Source organism: Corticium candelabrum, chromosome 5 (assembly GCF_963422355.1).
Source record: "Corticium candelabrum chromosome 5, ooCorCand1.1, whole genome shotgun sequence".
NCBI lineage: Eukaryota > Metazoa > Porifera > Homoscleromorpha > Homosclerophorida > Plakinidae > Corticium > Corticium candelabrum.
In genome coordinates, this window is record NC_085089.1 from 3,909,682 (window position 1) to 3,928,062 (window position 18,381).

Below are 18,381 nucleotides of genomic sequence, written 5' to 3' on the forward strand. Positions count from 1 at the left end.
ATTGATATCGGCAAACATTGACTATCTACAGTGTAGATACAGCACAGTGTAGTAAGGATTGATCATACTGTAGTACGGGGCTTGTGAATAGTTGACTAAAAGTGGCATTCATCTTCGGAAGGTGTTTCTCGGTTGTCAAGTACACACAATCGCTAGCTACAATACAAAGGATGAGGCGACGGTTCGTGAGGCTTTTTTGTCGCCGTTTGGTTACTTGCACGAATCGTTCTTATACTGATCTGTACTGGGACACGGAAACGATTTTTTTGAAGTAGTTCCTCTAATGAAACGTGGTCGTGGGGAGGAGAAATTTGAGGTTCGTGTACACACACACACACACACACACACACACACACACACACACACACACACACACACACACACACACACGCACGCACACACACGCACACAAATGGACAAATGTCAAGCCCTCCGCGTCATTCGTGAATGACGTCAACCTTAAGGTCAGTTGCGGAGATAGCTCCCCCTGCCTCTAGAGACAGGTCCTCCATGCGCTACGTGGAGGCCTAGGACCAGCGCTACAATCCACTGACTATGGCGCAGCTTTGGGACTGGACACAAAGGCCCACAAGTACCCGTCTGCTGCATGATGCTAGGGCCAAGCCAGCGGTCAATGACCAGGTACTCATTTATACTCCTGAGTCGAGAGAAGCAATTCTGTGTAAGTTTCTTGCTTAAGGAAATTATGCCATAGCTCACCATCACTGTGGCTTGAACCTGCAACCCTACAAGGTTCCGGATGTTTTCATTCTTCAAATGCACTCTCTAACCAACTGAGCTATTGCGCGCGCGCACGCACGCACACCGAGAGCTCGATGGATTGCCATATAGGACCAGGCCCCTTTCTGTTATACGACCCGGATTAGAAGCCTTGCTATGCTCGGCAATTATATAAACTTCCCGGTATTGCTTTTATCTTGAAGTAATATAATAATTAGTTCTGGTTCATTGGCTATTGAATCAGTTTGAAACTGTGTCATTACTAGAGAGACACGACCCGGAAGTCAGTGTTCTAATTGTAGGCGGAGATTTTCACATCATTTGCTAATCGAGATAACCACTAAGAAGGAAGTGGGCGGTGACTACTGTACCACAAGGAAAGCCAAACAGACTTACAGTACGGTAGGCTAGCCAAAGCGTCGACTAGCTAGAGGTAGAGGACGACTGTTGGTCGAAAGACGGTCTCATGGAAAAGGATCAGGACCGGTTCATACTCGAGGTGGGTCAAATTCCGGCTAAGAATTGAGCTTTAACAGAGAAAACAGCTCTACAGACACCTGCTCTGCTGAACATGCATGACTCAGGAGAGCCAGTTCTTACTTTACTACGTTCAGAACTAATGTGTACAGTACAACCTACATAGTTACTAATTGCATTATGATCATTACCGCAATATGGTGCACGGTAACTAACTGCATTATTATTGTTAATTTATCTATATACGTGTATCTAAAGGAGAGGCGCCATATTGTTGTTTGTATGTCACGCTCTCACCACCACAGCAATCGACAGATCGAGATCGGACCACATCGAGCACGTTTGCTTTCTTAGTCGCAAGGTTCTACACAGTCGACCTTAACCGGGTCCCCATTTGAGGAACCGACAAGACACTCTTGCTTCTGCTTTTCTAGACGCAGATCGCTAAGCGCTATATTCAAACGATAAAAAACATAGCGGGCATGGAAGAAAACGGTTTGTGGCTTTGCATCGTTGAAACAGCAGAAATAGAGCGTTTAGTAAGACATTCTAGGCGATGTGATAATATGCGACGTCACAATTAATTAGCAATACAATATGCGACGCCAACATAAATTTGCATCCTTAAATTAATTAACTTTATGAGAATTCTGTCCGCAGCTGCTAATTCAGGTTATTGTAGGTAAACTGCAAATTGCTGAATGTAACAGGAAATTAAGAAACGTATGGAAACGTGCATTGAACAACTGAAAGAGATGAGGAAAGTTGAGGAGGCAAATAGATACAGCACTGATTTAACTTTCATTTTATGCTATGCAGTAATATATAAGAGAATTAGGAAGCACACACGAGGAGATAGGTTATTCAGTTGAAGCGAAACGGCAGAAATAGAGCGTTTAGTAGGACATTCCGGGCAATGTCACAATTAGATGCAAAGTCAAAATACGTGATGCCACAATGGATTACTTAGTGGTTTCTTTTGCGACAAGACAGTTTCATGATAATTTCTTACAATTGAATGCAACGTCACAAGTGAGATTGTCGTCGTTCTCCGCGGACGACGCGATTTCCTGCAGATCGAATTCGCTTTCGTTTGCGCGCGAATATCTCTGCAACGGCGCATCGGATCTCCACCGAATCTAAACTGCCCGTTCCCACGTCGAGCGGTACACGTGTGGAACGTGTCATTTATTGTGCGCTACGTCCAAAAAAGCAATGAATTTTTGGTATATCCGGGTCTATAAGTTTTAGTGTCTTCAACGGGATATTAACAATCAATAATGCAATCAGCATGAGAAAGAAAGGGATCTGTAACGGCATATATTGTACTTTGAGATAATCGATCTCAGAATGCGATATCACTGAAAGGTCTACAACTCTGAACGAAATTAATTCTCTATTAATTAATATAAAAAGAATTCTGTCCGGCAGCCAATTCTTCAGAACGGAATAAAAATGCATGTGAACGAGATATACTTAACTTAATGATAAATTGTCAGAACGGGATACTCATGCAACAACATAAATTTGCATACAACGTTAACTTAGACTAAAATTTTTAGTTAACTTTATGAGAATTCTGTCCCCAGCTGCTAAATTCTGTGAATGATATATGCTTCATGAATGCATGCAACGATAAATTAATTTACTAACAAATAATAATCTAGTCTGCCCGTACGGAGAACGGGAAAGTGAGTTGTATAATATAACGCAGACTTACCGCAAGCTGCTTATTGGCCACAGACTAAGGTCCATTTAACTAATTACATTGGCCGGAAATACCCTCGAAACATAGCAGAAAGAACGGCAGGGTTATGAGGATCAAAATGAGCGGTTTATGGGCTTTGTGTGACCATCGATCCTAGCCGGAATAAACTCGATTTTCTATCTAGGGTCGAGAGTTTTGTTGCCAAGCGTAAGTAATAGAGTTACCACGCAGGATATTACTGTAGACTCCAAGTCTCAAGGGTGTTTCTACGGAACACCCTGGATTATATCATATGGAAGAGTGAATGTACAGTAGCTACAGACTGCATGCCTAGTTAATTAAAGTGTCGAAAGTCGTTACACAGAGCCCAAAACAAACTCAGAGACATTTTCTCACAGATACACATTGCAACATCAACATTCATTGTATCATGTCAGGTGGGTTTTGCCAGCCCTGATTGGTCGATACGATGGGTAAAAATCGTTTGTACGCTGGTACCCTACCGCCGTCAAGGGAAACGCGTATACCCTAACTACTACAGCACAACACATCTGGTTTCATTAGCTAGCGCGCAGATGATTTGATATGCTCCTAAATGGCCAGGCACCTATACTCTGTCTAATTAGTTACAGAATGCACGGTTACTGACAAACAAGTAAGAAGTAAAATGTACGTACTCCCAGCTCAAAATGAACGTTAATACAAATCACTTATCGTATGGGCGAATCTGAGTCGAATAGCATTGTTATTCCGCCTTGGGTGAGTGGCAGCTAATTGCCTTGTAATTACCTCAACTTCGTCTGGGTAATGATCTCACTTTTAGCTGCCACTCCCCTCGGGGGATCCGGAATAACACGATATCCTCAATGTGCCCATAAGGTAACAAGAAAGAAAGATGCTGATAACGGACATTCCCTCAAGAATTCGTGTACCTAACTAACCATGCAACAGCTGTAGCTATAGAAAGATATAGTAAGAGTTAGAATAGATTGACCTGAGTTATCGTCTAGCAACAACAGAGAAATCAAATGCAAGTGAATGAAGATCAGACGTCATCAGCAGTTTGCTCAGATTGACTCAACACAACAACTACCAAGTAAGCACTACACAATAGTTTCTTGTCGAAATTAGTCTTTCAAGATGGAGTAGCGACTTTAGCTTACAATACCAGCATATCGTTATGTCCTAAATTTTGCATACTAAATCAATAGTGACATCTTGAAATCAACATGCAACTTCATTCGTTATACATTATCTGTTAACAAAATCATGTCTTAGATCAAAGATTCTGTCACTAAATACGTAATACATTGCATGTGGAGACACACTCACAAATCTAAGAAGCAAACTGTACCTTGATAGCCGTAAGGAGTAATGTGTCGATAAAAAGCGACAAACAGCCGCAAGAATGCTCTTAGGAGTCAAGGGACATACACAACAGATAACCATGCATTAGCAGACAGAACAACAAGACTGTGTATTCTCAATTGTAGAAGATACAGTAACAAATCTAATGGTCTGCTTGCAGTAGTAGTTCCTTGCCGACAGCCCAGTAGTTTCTATTTCCTTCCACAGCCTTGCGTAAGAAAGTTATGGGTAAATTGCTATTCTTGAAAGAAGCACCACCACAGTTAGTCTCTCGTGACCTACGCAAAGAAAAACGTCTGTCAAACAGTTCATTCAGAAGACCACAGGCTACCACTCACAACTGAAGCGCTGCTTCTCGCCTCCCATGATTCGCTGCTAGAGCCGTTTCAAGTAAACCGTCCAGAAATGCCCGCTTCCCGAATTACCCTACCAGTATGCAGGACTTACAAGAACAAAGGCCTAGTTCGACAGTCATTTCGTGTCGTCACTTCGAAGAAGTTGCTGGCGTTGCGGGGAACAAGCGTAGCGAGCGCGTACGTGGCCAAATCCAAGTAGGGTTTATTTTGAAGACCCGGAAATACCAAAAATATCTTGTTTTCTTCGACGTCGCCCGCAGTAATTCAGTTTAAATTCGATGGAGATCCAATGCGCCGTTCCAGAGAAATTCGTGCGCGAGTGGAGGCGGGTTCAATCGGCAGGAAATTGCGTCGTCCCGAGAGAAGTCCGGAAGACGACGACAATGCGTACGCAAACCAAATTCGGGGGAGATCGGACCCGGGGCGGCGGAGATACGGGTGGCCCACATACAGACAGACATACAGACAGACAGCTCGCCTTTATATAGATGTCAAAGCTAGTATAGTCAATTTGTTTCATGAGCTAAATGCTTGTCACAATTGATGACAGTGATAAGTGGCAACTATACAGTAGTATCTACAAGATGTGATACTACAATTGAGTACTAGTACAGTAGAGTCTCATAGCAGAGTTACAACGGTAGAGTACGTTACTCTCACTTCACATCATCCAGCTTTCATCTGAAAAAGGATCAGTTCGTTTTGATTCCTGATACACTCGCTGAAAATCAGTGCCCAACATGCCCACTTCTTGCTCATCTCGCAAAACACCCTATAAGTAACCAACAATCAACACAGTTTTATGACTACTGAGTATCAGTTGCTCATACAATTGATAAACGTGACCGTTAATTCATTGCATTCAGTTAACTATAAGGCTATAGCTGCATGAAGCCTACACAAGTCTATTGGTATGTACCCTACACTGGCCAGACTGTTCTAAAAGAACCATATCTTCTAAATGTCAAGTACAACTACATCACAAATTTCAAATAATGTCTTTGTCTTCAGAGACTAGTCAGTGAGTGCAAAAACTGCTCAGCATATTCACATCTTTCAAGTGTATTCAAGTACTTTAACACAAATATGTTTGTTGTGCACGGATCTTAATAGGCTCATCGAAAGTAAGTCACAAGAATAATGTATCATGACAATCTACAACACTGCCACTGCCACTGCCACTAAAATGTATATGCGACCATAGGGCACAACTGTATTCTGGGTTTAACAATGTTTTAGCCAGTATCATTGGCCTGAGTTGTTCCAACATGCATAATTTTCTGCACAAGGTCTTGTGCACAAGGTCACTCAGACTGCAGTGAGCATTAATAGCTGTTCAGTCTCTTAGACATAAGTATAATCTTGTCTTTTTTCATTAAACTAATGAAAAATGCCAATTTTTGTACATAGGTCAACCACTCATACCACCAGTTTATACATAACAGTTATAAAAGAATGTAACGTTACAGTGTAAACATCAGTCAATCCAGAACAGATATCAAATAACAATCTGCCAACAATAAGAACATTCAAGGATATACAGCACATAAAACACAAGGTTTATAAATAATACAAACCAAGTTTGTAAGTTTACCAAAAAATATCTTCTTCTGGGGAAGTTAAAGGTAATTTGACAACTGACATTATTTGAAATACTAATAATAGACGGCCAGTTTAAGAACATCCTCATGCATTTCCTAACCTCGACAAATTATCACATGCATTGTTCTTTATTCACTCAACACTCACATTTCATTCACATCTCATCAATGCTTGGTTCACAGTTCTGCAACCCCGTTTTGTCAATATGCTTTTGAGGTACTCTTGTTTGCCATTCCATGTATTTCTATATCTTAATTGGAATATTGTTTGCAATTGTGTGTAATATTAAAAGTCTTGGTATCATAACTTAGCTATTAAATGCATACTGTAAAAGACCTCTTGAATGTCCTAATACACATATTTCATGATCTGAATAATTTACTAGCAACAAATGTAGTACCTTGGGTAAATAGCCCAACAAGTGAGTGGCATGTTCTTTCAACATCTTCTGTCTTTCTTGTTCAATTATCTCTTTCCTTAGCTCTTCAAGTCTTTCTTCTTCTTGTCTAGCTTTAATTTCCGCCTCTTTCTCCATTTGGAATTGTCTTCGTCTATCCTCAATCAATCTCTCAACTGCACGACGGTGTTCCAGTTGTTTCATCCGCCTCTTTTGAGCATTCATTTGCTCCAGCCGATCATCTTCTGCAAACTTTGCCATCATTTCTTCACGGAAGTGTTCCTCCTCAGCATGCTGCGCTTGTTCTCTTTCAGCTTTCAGTTGCATTTGGAGGGCATGGGCTGCTTGCAATTCAATTCGTCGGCGTAGCTGCTTCTCTAAATCATCCTGAAAAACATAAGCAGTTATATGAACAGAACAACAACTACAATTCTACTCTCCATACACGTTCTTTCTGCCTTTCTATTTGTTCTTGCTGCTCCATGTACAAATCATTCCTGATTCTAATCAGAAAAAACTTAATTAAAAGAGTACAAAAATCACCAATTTGTTACATCTGCAAGCATGTAGTTAGTGCATTATAACAAGAATACTTTCGCATTACGTTTGCTCTGTGCTCGTGCACTACTCTTAACCAGCTTGAGTCTATTGTTATTCCATCTTTACTCTCAATATTTCACAAATACGATCACAATAACATGTAAAAATGGATGACAATTCATCTTTTTCAAACAAATACTGGAAATTCTTACTTACGCATAAGAACTCACAAGATTCCAGCCTTTGATCCAGTACTGCATCAACCATTCAACAGTTGTATGGAAGATACGCTTCACATTGCCTTTATCATCATTGGTCAACATGTCTGTCTCCTAAATCGACCACCACACAGCAAGGTAGTGCAGCCAGCCCACGATATAGTACCAAATTTAGAAGTAAACTCCCACAATACATGTTGATTAGTCGCTTCAGTATCAGTCCAATCTAAATCGTCATCATCAATGAGGTCACCATTGACCCTAATATGATAAATTGACGTTGAATCAGTTGGGTCTAGCAGATAAATTCTATCAAGTAATGTTCGGAGCAAAATGAGCAGTATGAGCATTTGAATGAAACGGATAATCTCCAAAAACTAAGAGGTAATTCTTACAGTTGTAACTTTACAAAATTTTAACCATCCCTTAGGCTTAATCATCCTTAAGTTTATCACCCTTAAAGAAATACTTCAGGATTGACGCACACGCAGTAGACATTAAGGGCTTCCAACCAATTACTTAAACGCTTGCTGTGTTGAGCGGCACATTGCTTGGTCTTACTTTCTGAGGCTAACTACTAAGTGTACACAAGAGATGGGTCTAGACGCTTCAGACGACTCTGGCAGTGAAAGAGAACAAGTTATAGTTCATAAGCGACTCAGTCGTTCATAGGCTGCATGTAAACTCCACATGGATCTTCTTGAATGACTTGCAATTGTTCGTCTTCCGTGCTTTCCTTCTGTTTCTTTCTACGAATGGAGGCTATACTACAGTACAAAAGGGCTTGCATAATGAAAAAACACAGACGTTCGTTACCACGCATAGTCACGTGACACAAAGTGCTTCATTCTACAGCCGAACCATCACCGTATGTGTGCGACTCAGTCGTTCATATGCTGTAGACTCCACATGGATCGTCTTGAACGACTTGCAATCGCTCTGTCTTTTGCGCTTTCCTGGGTGTTTCTTTCTACAGAGAGGCCATATACTATAGTACAAAATTTAAGGGCTTGCATGATGTGAAAAACACATGGAAACGTGTGTCACCGCGCATAATCAAGTGACACTAAGAGCTTCATTCTACAGCCGAACCATCACCATATGTGTGCTTTTCAACGTCGATTGAAGGTGAGTCAGTGATGAGAAAGCACGTTTTACTTTCGCCTAAGCAAATGTCAAAGTCTACATGAAGCGGTGAAACAAAACCTTCACTTAGTGGATGTTATTTCGAAAAAAGCCTCGTACAATTTTGTTTTCTAACCTTAGCATAATGCTCCCCTGTCAAGCTTGCTCTGAAATAGTGCCAAACTTCCCAACTTGGTGTGTGACCAGAAACTTTTAGCGGCCGAGGGTGGAGTCAGAGTTGTGTGGACCAGTGAAGTGCTCCTTTACCTAACCCTAATGAAACTTTAACAGTTATACACATGCACTAACCATTCTTAGGCAAAACTAAAAAATTACATAAACCATCCTCTAGATTCTTGTAAATCAAAATCTTGTTTATGACAACTGCCATTAATGCATCTTATCTCTCACAAACGGATTTCTATCCTGATGCACACATAGTAGGTGTGTGAAGTTAACATAATCATTACCCTCCATCACAATTCTATTGTTTCTATTTCTCTTTACTGTCACTTAACATTAATAAATTTATGGTTCCTGTATATACCAGTAACAAATATATCATTTATCAGCCACAAGTAACCAAATACATAAGGGAGTGTCTCATAAGTTAACATTTATTTCCAAAATGTAAAGCATTTGAAAGAGGGTAGGGACAGAACAACTTTCGAATTGAAAGTACAAAGTAGCATAATTTCTGCTTTGCTGTCTATTCATTTGAATACGAGTCTATGATCAGCTTGCAACTTCTCAGAATCACAGCAAAGCACAAGTTTAACTTAATATGTGCAAAGTGCAAAATTTTTGTTCTCCTAAACACCAAAATGTTGCACAATATGCACAAGGGAGCAAATATGCCAAGTGCCAAATGTTCTAATGGCAAACTGTGTGGCCTGGCAGTGTGTTGCTCATGCTCTGTCAGCAGAATCTCTTTCAAACATTTGAAAGCCTATTTCTTATCAAAAACCTCTACAGCTCTCCGCGGAACAAATCTGAGAGTTTGTGAATGCATTCACAATATGTCATTCGAATGCATGTTCCTTTGTCTGAAGTCAAACGTGCGTGTTGTGCATATGATGCATTAAAACTAGCAACAAGGGAGCTGCTTAAAAGAACAGACAGACAAGGTTATTTCTAGTGCATTGTCTCTAATCTCCAGAGACCAGAAACTACCCTTTTGTTGTATCAACTCCTACTTCCAGTGCCGCATGCATCATTACGGCAGTCATGAAAAAACAGCAAGAATGCAGTGTCAATTGAGAGTGTGGAGACACGTATACAAAAATGTACAATATAGTTTCGAATAAAAAGGGAAGGGTCAAGATCTATTTGAAATGCGTTACATTTTGAAATTACGCGAACTTATGACATACTCCCTAAAATACATAATACACAATATATCTTACTGTTCCATTTCTTCTTCTTCTTGTTGTTGTCTAGCAATCTGATCACCAAGTTTCTTTTGCACAGCAGCCTTTGCCTCCTCCCGCTCTTTCATTTTCATCTGTCTCTCTTCTTCTCTGGCCTGCTGTTGCTTTGCAAACTCCAATATTCGAGCATTCTCTTCCTCCATCTGTTCTTTTTCCAATTTCTTCCACCCTTCTCGCTTTGCTAGAAACTCTTGAACATACTGCTGTGTGGCATGTTGCTGTTCAAGACGACGTTCTATTTCTCTAAAAAGCACAAGTAACATATATGACGTATTAACGGCCTAACCAATCAACCAGTTCCTCTAATCTCAATGTTTCAACATTACAATACACACACCACATATGCACACACCACAACAGAGAGATTAAGAGTACCTCTTATCCTCCTCATATATTTTTCTCACAATCTCATCAATCATCAGTTTCTCCTTCAGAAATTCCTCATAAGCCTTTTGCTTCTTTTGCTCTTGCTCATCCAGTTGCTTCTCAAGCTCGCGGTGATACTGAACACTTTCTTCCCATTTTTTCCTGTCTTGCTCCAGTTCAGCTGCAGTGGCTCTATCATATTCTTCCTTCATTCGAGCAGTCATATATGCATCATCTGACTATGAAACAAAATTGCGACAAGTCAGAAAAGCAACTGCGCAAAGTAAAGCGAGATCTTATACAAGCAAGATAAACTACTAACTAGACTTGTACCCTGTCCTCTCCTCGCATGCACTCCACATGGAGAGGCATAGCGACACACATAATATATTTCACTTTGTACCAATAAGTGTACAGCCTCTCACAAATAACATACAATACACAGTCAAACACACACATACACATACACATCTAAAAACAACAGAAAGCTAAGTATATAACAGAGAACGTAATTCCTTCAGCGAGATAGCAAAAACTTAGTATGCACATCCGCACGGGCAACTTATCTCTATAGAATATCCACAATAGTCCTCTAACTAAATCATTACTAAAGTCTAGTCACTGTTTCAAAGACAAAGCTTGTACACTGTTTGAATCTTCACTGACGCATTGATCATCCAATTACCTAAGCGCTCATAAAGTGAATCTCTCCATCAAAGACCGAGTCCCCATCGAATATCCTTCCTGAATATGGTGTCAACTGTCTTAGCCATTGAGTCTTTTTTCCAAGTTCCATAGCTGGCTACCAAAAGATAAAAATAGGAAATAGTTGAATATCTACTATTTCCTTCCAAGTGTTGTCGCTCAGGCAACTAACTCCCATTTTTGTAACAGCAGAGTTAACAGTGCCAAAGAATTTCCATTTCCTGGCATCCACTGCCACTTGATCACGACCCAGCATATCCAAACAACACCCAGATGATTGATATTTCCTGACACGACAACATATTTCCATTCAACAAAAATTCTGGAAGATCACATGCTGACGTACCGCTTTTTATAAATCCTATAACAAAGCTCCTCTTGCCATTAATTTTAAAACAGTGAACATTGGCATATTGTACACAAATATCTATAAATTTTGCAGACCAGCCGCAGTACGAGAATAAGCAAGAAACACCAGCGTAAGCAAGAAACACCAGCGTAAGCCAGACATCCCAAAAACATGTTGCCAATTTTGGCACCAATGCCAGATTTCCTGAGATCTCCAATAAATTGTTCATGTAAACATTGAACAAACATGGAAATAAACACTATCTTGACGAACACCATTAGACATTATCCCACATTATCAGCATACATTGCACAGAATACCAATTGGCCAGTATCTTTACAAGATACACTGGTGTACCAAGTCGTAATAGTTTACTGAACAATTTATGGTGCAACACCCTGTGGAAGGATTTTGAAAAATCCAATGCACAAGCATAAACATACATGTACCTATTACCCCTTGTCAGGTAATAAATAGTCAATGGTCTGTCTGGAAACATACAAACAATTCAAAACAGGTGTGACCCTTCTTAAACCCAAATTGTTCATTACCTGAATTCCAAAGACCCTGAAGACTGTAAAGAAGAACGTTCTCAAACAATTACAATACAACGCAAGATACCACAAGGCCTCTGCAATTGTCAGGACAATGAATGTTTCCCAAATTGTCTTTGAAAAATGGTATGATGTAGGACATCAAGAACTGACTAGGTACAAAGGAATGTCTTAGTAAAGCAGTGAAAGCCACGCTCATGTAGATACAGAATAGAGTCACCATATCTCAAGTGTTCAGACATTATATCATCAGGACCTGGTGATTAATTGACTTTCAAACGCCCAAAGGCCTTTTCTACCCACTGACCACCAAAATATTTGCAAGTCACCCATATGACTATCCACCATTTCCTCAAATACCATACAATCATCTTTCACACTGTCACACGACTCACTGTTAACAATAGCACTGAACTGATCCTTCCACACTTTCAGAATGTCTTCCACAGACAATATCTCATGAATCCTCGTCGATAGTGTTGACGTACTATGATGTAAACAACCATGAAACTTAATCCAAAATCCTGAATGGTGCCCTTCCTCAATATCTTTAAACAACTTCTCACAAAACATTTGTCTCTCTCTCTCTCTCTAAATTTTGTTCTCTTAAAATTTCGACTTGAATAATCTTCTGGAACTATTCATGGCATCAAACAACTCACCATACGATTACCTGCAGATCGCCATCACAAATTGCCCTAGTATTGTCTTTCAACACTTCAAGTTCAAAGTCCCATCCCACCACCTTTACATTACTTTGTCTTCCCATGGGTATACACCTCTTGTTGCCTTCATCATTAAACCAACCATAGCATCAAAATACAACTGTATAACCTCCTTGTAGATACACGTACCAGGATCACTACATATGGCTGCCTCCACCAGAAAATCTAAATTCTCCAATACACATTGCCTATATCTGAATAGATCCTCAGAGCAAGCCTCTCTCCACAACAGTCTTTTCTTTCTGGTCTTCGACCCAACCATCCCTGTTACCTCATCATGTCACTACACCAGAAGATCGGCCAGTGATCAGAACACATACTCATACCATCTCTTATCTCAAAGTCAGATGAACTGCTATCAAACAAAGATATAAAAACAACAGATGTAGTCCATTCACGAATCCTTAAAAAAATCAGCACTATGCCATGTAAGCATATTTCTGGCCACTTGGAATTAGACAAACCTACAGGAATAAGAGTGGAATTGTTCAAGAAAGACACTAACAGCTTTGAGAATCTTCCAGATTTACGGAGATCAGTATTAAAGTCACCCAAGACTACCACTGCATCAGATATCCAAGTTTCATATTGAAATCTTCTAATGCTCTCAGTCAGCATACTCTGTAGGGACGTACATTCAAATAACCAAGATTATTCCAAAGCAAGAATGCAATTGCACAGCAACTATACGTTCAGAGGTAGATTTTGCAGGAGCAATTAAATGATTACGTCGTTTATGCCAAAGAAAGGCAACACCTCTATAAGGTCAACCAGATAAAATATGACTACTCTCCATGGGAGAGGTAGAACAAAACATAACATCATCTTCCAAAGATAAAAACAAGGACAGCTTGGTAGAATGGAGCCAATTGTAAGCCAGAATATCCACTTCTCTAAATAAATCGAAAACACAACTCTCAGAAGACTAGCAAATTTGCCTAGCAAAGTTCAACTTATGTTAAGCCATCATTTACGGAAAGAGCAATATGGGACTGACTACTAAACTATGATGATGAACGAGGTCTAATCACCCAAGATTGTACTCCTACAAATTCTGGCCAACCTCCAAAACCAACACAGTATCTTTATGTTCAAGTGGTACAGTAATATGTGCACACTTAGTACACGTATCTTTGACACGTATCTTTGACAGAAGTAACAAACATGTCTCCGAAACAACAGATTGATCTTTCAAACAGTCCACAATTTGGGACTCAGAAAAAAACTTTCTTCTAAGTTGCCAACATAAATATCCCTTGTAGATCTTCTTTGACTCAACTCCTTTCAGACAGGATTCAGGAATCAGTAGGATACGCCTTCAGCGTCTCAACTATCAACAAGAGACCACTCCTCCTTGCTGGTGGATGTCCTACCAACTTCTCAGTGATCACCATATCCTTCTGTAGTTGAGATTTTTTGTAGCTCATATATACTTTGTCCAGTGCAGGGACTTGACTTCACTACATCAGCATACTTCTTCCAGCACTACCAGCAACAACTGGATTATTGGTATCCCCACCAACACCTGATTTCAATTAGTGAAACTTGTTCTCCAGACACACAATTTCTGACAAAAGTCTACTCAGATTCTTGTCAAGCTCGGTTGTAACATTTGCGTGTGTCTTCTGTATAACAACTCCACAGTCTATATCTTCCATAGGAATGTGTAAGAAAATATTAATTAATATCAATGACAGCATACTTTGGTAGACTAAAAGGCCTCGTAGGTGAGATGCAGAATGTCTTCCACATCACTTTCAATCTTCTTATGAGCAGAATTCTTCCAAAACTTCTATCTCACGTCCTTGAGTACGCAGCATCAAAGATGACGTTTTTCGCTCTAACGACTTCCTCCTCACTTAACCCTTCACAACCACATCTTTAAGTATGATTTGGTTGGACATTTGTCCTATGACCAACCGTTATATCGCAAACTGCTCACTCTCACTCATGCAAATTACCACTGGCTTGGCTTGCAAGACTAAGTAGGGAAACTCATAATCGTTAATCTGGCCAACTGCCGACAATACACAATGGCTAGGTCAGCTCCTAGCCATGTTACTGGGTAGACCACGAGAAGGTGGCTGACAAGGTGGCTGACAATCGTCTGCCCAATTCACACACGCACACGCACACACACATACCAAGTAAGCTTACCTTTATTGCCTCAATCAGAGCCTGCTTTTCTGCAAGTTGAGCAGCTCTCTCTCTATTCATGTAACCAGCACGAAGTTTAGCTTCAAGCTCTCTCAACTCAACACTGAAGCAACATAATCAGTAAAATTCTACTCCATAACTAACACGACAAAATAGTAACACATGTACTAGTCTCACCTATTCTCTCTTATATGTTGCCTAAACTTCTCATCTCTTGTCTGCATCCACTTCAGTCTTGCCATTTCCTTGTGAACAGTGCTAATATAAAATTAAACCCGCACAAAACCTTTTCTTAGTTACCTTCGCCAGTTCGTCTTCTTGCATTTGTTGTCGTTCCTTAAAATGCCGGGCTCTTTCAGTCTATGAATATAGTAGCTGTATAAGTCTTTCAACGTGCAGAAGGCACACAACACCTAGTTAGTTTGATTGATTACTTGCATGCCCTTCCTGTACACTTAAAAATGCACTGCATGGGCACCATTTGTTTGAAAATTTAAAATCTGGCTTCCTGCTTGTATTATATAACATAAGCTGGTCTTCAACACTTACCACTCCCATTTTGCACAAACAGTAATGGCCAGCACACTGGTGGTGTAAGCTGGCACTTATGTCAGGTAACTAGCATATTGATAGTGACGAATAGTCACTATCTAGGAATGGCTGTCGGTGTCATTATACAAGCTCATTTGGGCTCATTCTATCTTGGCTCAAACGCACTAGTGCAAAAAACGATTAGCATTGCTGAAGTCTCTTTCTTCTCTTCTCTAAGTGTGTCAAGTTTCAACTTCTACAACCGTTTGGTTTACTGTTTTATGTATTTCTAATAAACCACATTTTCGTATGACTGACTACCTAACTAACTTTCTTCAGATGGGTTTCTCATTCTGCTTCCTTTCGCTGACTAAATAGTCAACTGGTTACGTTTCTTTGCTGCAAAATATCCTTGGCAGAAGCCTTTCTCTTCAATTAGCAATCAGTTAAAAAATACAGCTACAGGGCTCAAAAAATCGGTCCAACTAGTTGTCGTCATTTGACGGGTTTACAAAAATCTTAGGTCGTCAATATTTTAGTCTAGGATGTCATGTTGATATCAATCATGGTGTTTAGTGATATACCGCCATTTTTGAGCACACACGAGGAGAGGACTGGGTAAGAGTCTAGTGCAAGCATATAGAGCAATATTTCGTATTTCACAATGGCATGCAACCAAGAGTATCCAACACATTACAGCTGAGCCAATGGATACAACGTGTTACACTAGACAAAGCTAAGACATCTTTGCGGAGACAGGGAAGACAATAACGATAGCTAATTGAATTAGTGATTAAACACATACCACTTCTCTTTGTCAAAAACAAGGCAGGGTTTCAACAAGACTTCCACATATCACATTGCGGAAGTTGTCCGTTTCTTGCTACTAAAATCATATCTACCTATTTCGACCTACAGGATTTACCATTATCTCCACTTCCTCACGTGCTCCCTGGTCATAAACTTCATGCCTGTACTTTGTCGGAATCCTGAGATGGTTCTCAGTGATCTACAAACGTTTATGATGAGAAATGCGAGAAGTTGTCTACAGATGTTGTGACAAGACAACCAAGCAAGTGTGATTTCTCTCTGCTGCAGTATCTAATAAAATGCGCTACAAACTGTCCACGACGCTAAACTTAAAAATGAAGGCAACTGACAAAACTGTACTTCATAACCTCTCAAAAAATGTACAGTACCGATAGTTGGACTGTCTTACGGTACCATTTCACGGCTTATGTAATTAGATTTATCAGCATAGCACTGCGCCCCTTATCGAGTATCAAGTGCACCAGACATTGGTAAGTGTCTAGAGATCCACATGTCTGTGCCTAAGCAGTAGTTGGCGGTCTTTTCAGCTCTTGTACAACATTTGATTGACCAGTTTATTATTATTCATAATGCTGCTCTTGATTGTTCCAATAATACCATCATGGAAGAGTACATTGAGCAACAGCATCTGCATGAGCATGGATAGGGCAGATTAACAGAGATACACCCACTTGCCCACATGCTAGAAAGAAGAGTGTTTAACTACACTGCAATATCAAAAAGCTGCTGGGTGGTAAACTGTCCCAACCAGATTGACCCAACAATTCTGGCTAAAACTTCCAAGTCAGACACAATTAACATGTCAATACCTACGGGGGAATCATGATCGAAACAAACACTCAAGCTAACTGACAACCAATTTGTCATTATAATCCATGTGTATAATTCATTAGATAGATAGATACATATTTACTTGATATATCAAATTCTCTAGTACAAAGATGTTAGATACCACAAACTACAACCAATGTCAGCTAAACTCTATTTCCTAGAAATCCCTACCAGCCAAACACTGGTTAGGGGTCCTGTTAAAATTCATGTGATATTCTTCATGCAAAAAGTGAACATACAAAATACGAAAACATTATTGGGCGAGTGTTGGTGTGGCCCTTCCTATGCGTACTGTACTATGTTGAGATGTGTGTGATGGATGGTATGCCAAGCTAGAAATGACCTTGATTTTGAGCCAATCACAGACACGATGGTTTGTGATGTCACAATGAAAGTGTAAGTGTAACAGCTGTACAGCTCTCTAGGCTGTGTGCCATTCCTACGGTACTATTAAGAGAATGTGAAAACAGGTTCGAGCTCCTAAAGACTGTGGCCAAAAATGCAACTAAATGGAACATGTCGTGTTTACAAAGAAATTTATGTTAGTGCTACACTTAGCACTGTAACATGTGTATGTACAGTGAGCAATCATGTCAATCTAAACTAACACAAGTTTCTTCTATACAAAACCCTTGTGACCAATCTCTATATTTCTTGTCTGTTCTCAGCTCACCCTAAAAATGTTTCTTATTTGATCTGGTAACTGTATTTTAGTATGAACTAGATACATGACCCGTCCTTCGTACAGGCAGAGTACTATAGTGTTATGACGAATGACTCAGTTTGAGCGTGTGTAGACACGTCATGTGCAATATATTTTTGGTAGAAATCGACACACTCTCTGTGCATGTGTGTGGATTCAGTTCAAATGACTGGTGTGGGCGTGTGTTCGAATAAACTGGAATGTGCTAATTAGTTAATATTCCGTTGAAGACAAATGAAAACTTAACTGAGAGTCCCATTCCAAGAAATTTGCAGCGACTTGTCCATTCAGAGATATATATCTGAGCAACAGAAACTTGAAAGTCACGTGCAGTTTCTTACTCAGCCATACGATACATGCAGTAGCTTGACATGTAGGCATGCATGATTTAGCGCACTGTTTGCTCTCTGTTTTTGATGTGTTCACACTTCCAGTGTAGCGCTCGGTGCAGGAAACGTGTAGGTTGGATTCAGTGCAAACACAGTCACACGTCTCTTCAGTGAGTCTTCTCAAAGCCATTTCAACAGTCCCATTGGATGTTATCACTTTGAAGACGTTGCTGCCGTTGCAGGAAACAGGTGTATCGAATGTGGCAGGTATTCGGTGAGCGTACTCGGAAAAAGCCGTAGGCTTATTTCTAAATACCCAGATATCCTACACAAAAATA

The 18,381-nt window shown here is 40.1% G+C and overlaps 1 protein-coding gene across 1 annotated transcript; it reads right to left on the reverse strand.

The window, feature by feature from the left end:
* Nucleotides 1-5,135: 5,135 nt before the first annotated feature.
* On the reverse strand, nucleotides 5,136-15,227 carry LOC134179874 (meiosis-specific nuclear structural protein 1-like). The gene is made up of 8 exons (XM_062646880.1): nucleotides 15,119-15,227; nucleotides 14,996-15,063; nucleotides 14,819-14,921; nucleotides 10,338-10,567; nucleotides 9,939-10,205; nucleotides 7,095-7,152; nucleotides 6,653-7,036; nucleotides 5,136-5,422 (listed from the first exon to the last, which is right to left on the reverse strand). The coding sequence occupies exons 1-8, from the start codon at nucleotides 15,140-15,142 to the stop codon at nucleotides 5,312-5,314; spliced, it is 1,245 nt and encodes a 414-aa protein (XP_062502864.1). The 5' UTR covers nucleotides 15,143-15,227; the 3' UTR covers nucleotides 5,136-5,311.
* Nucleotides 15,228-18,381: the final 3,154 nt, after the last annotated feature.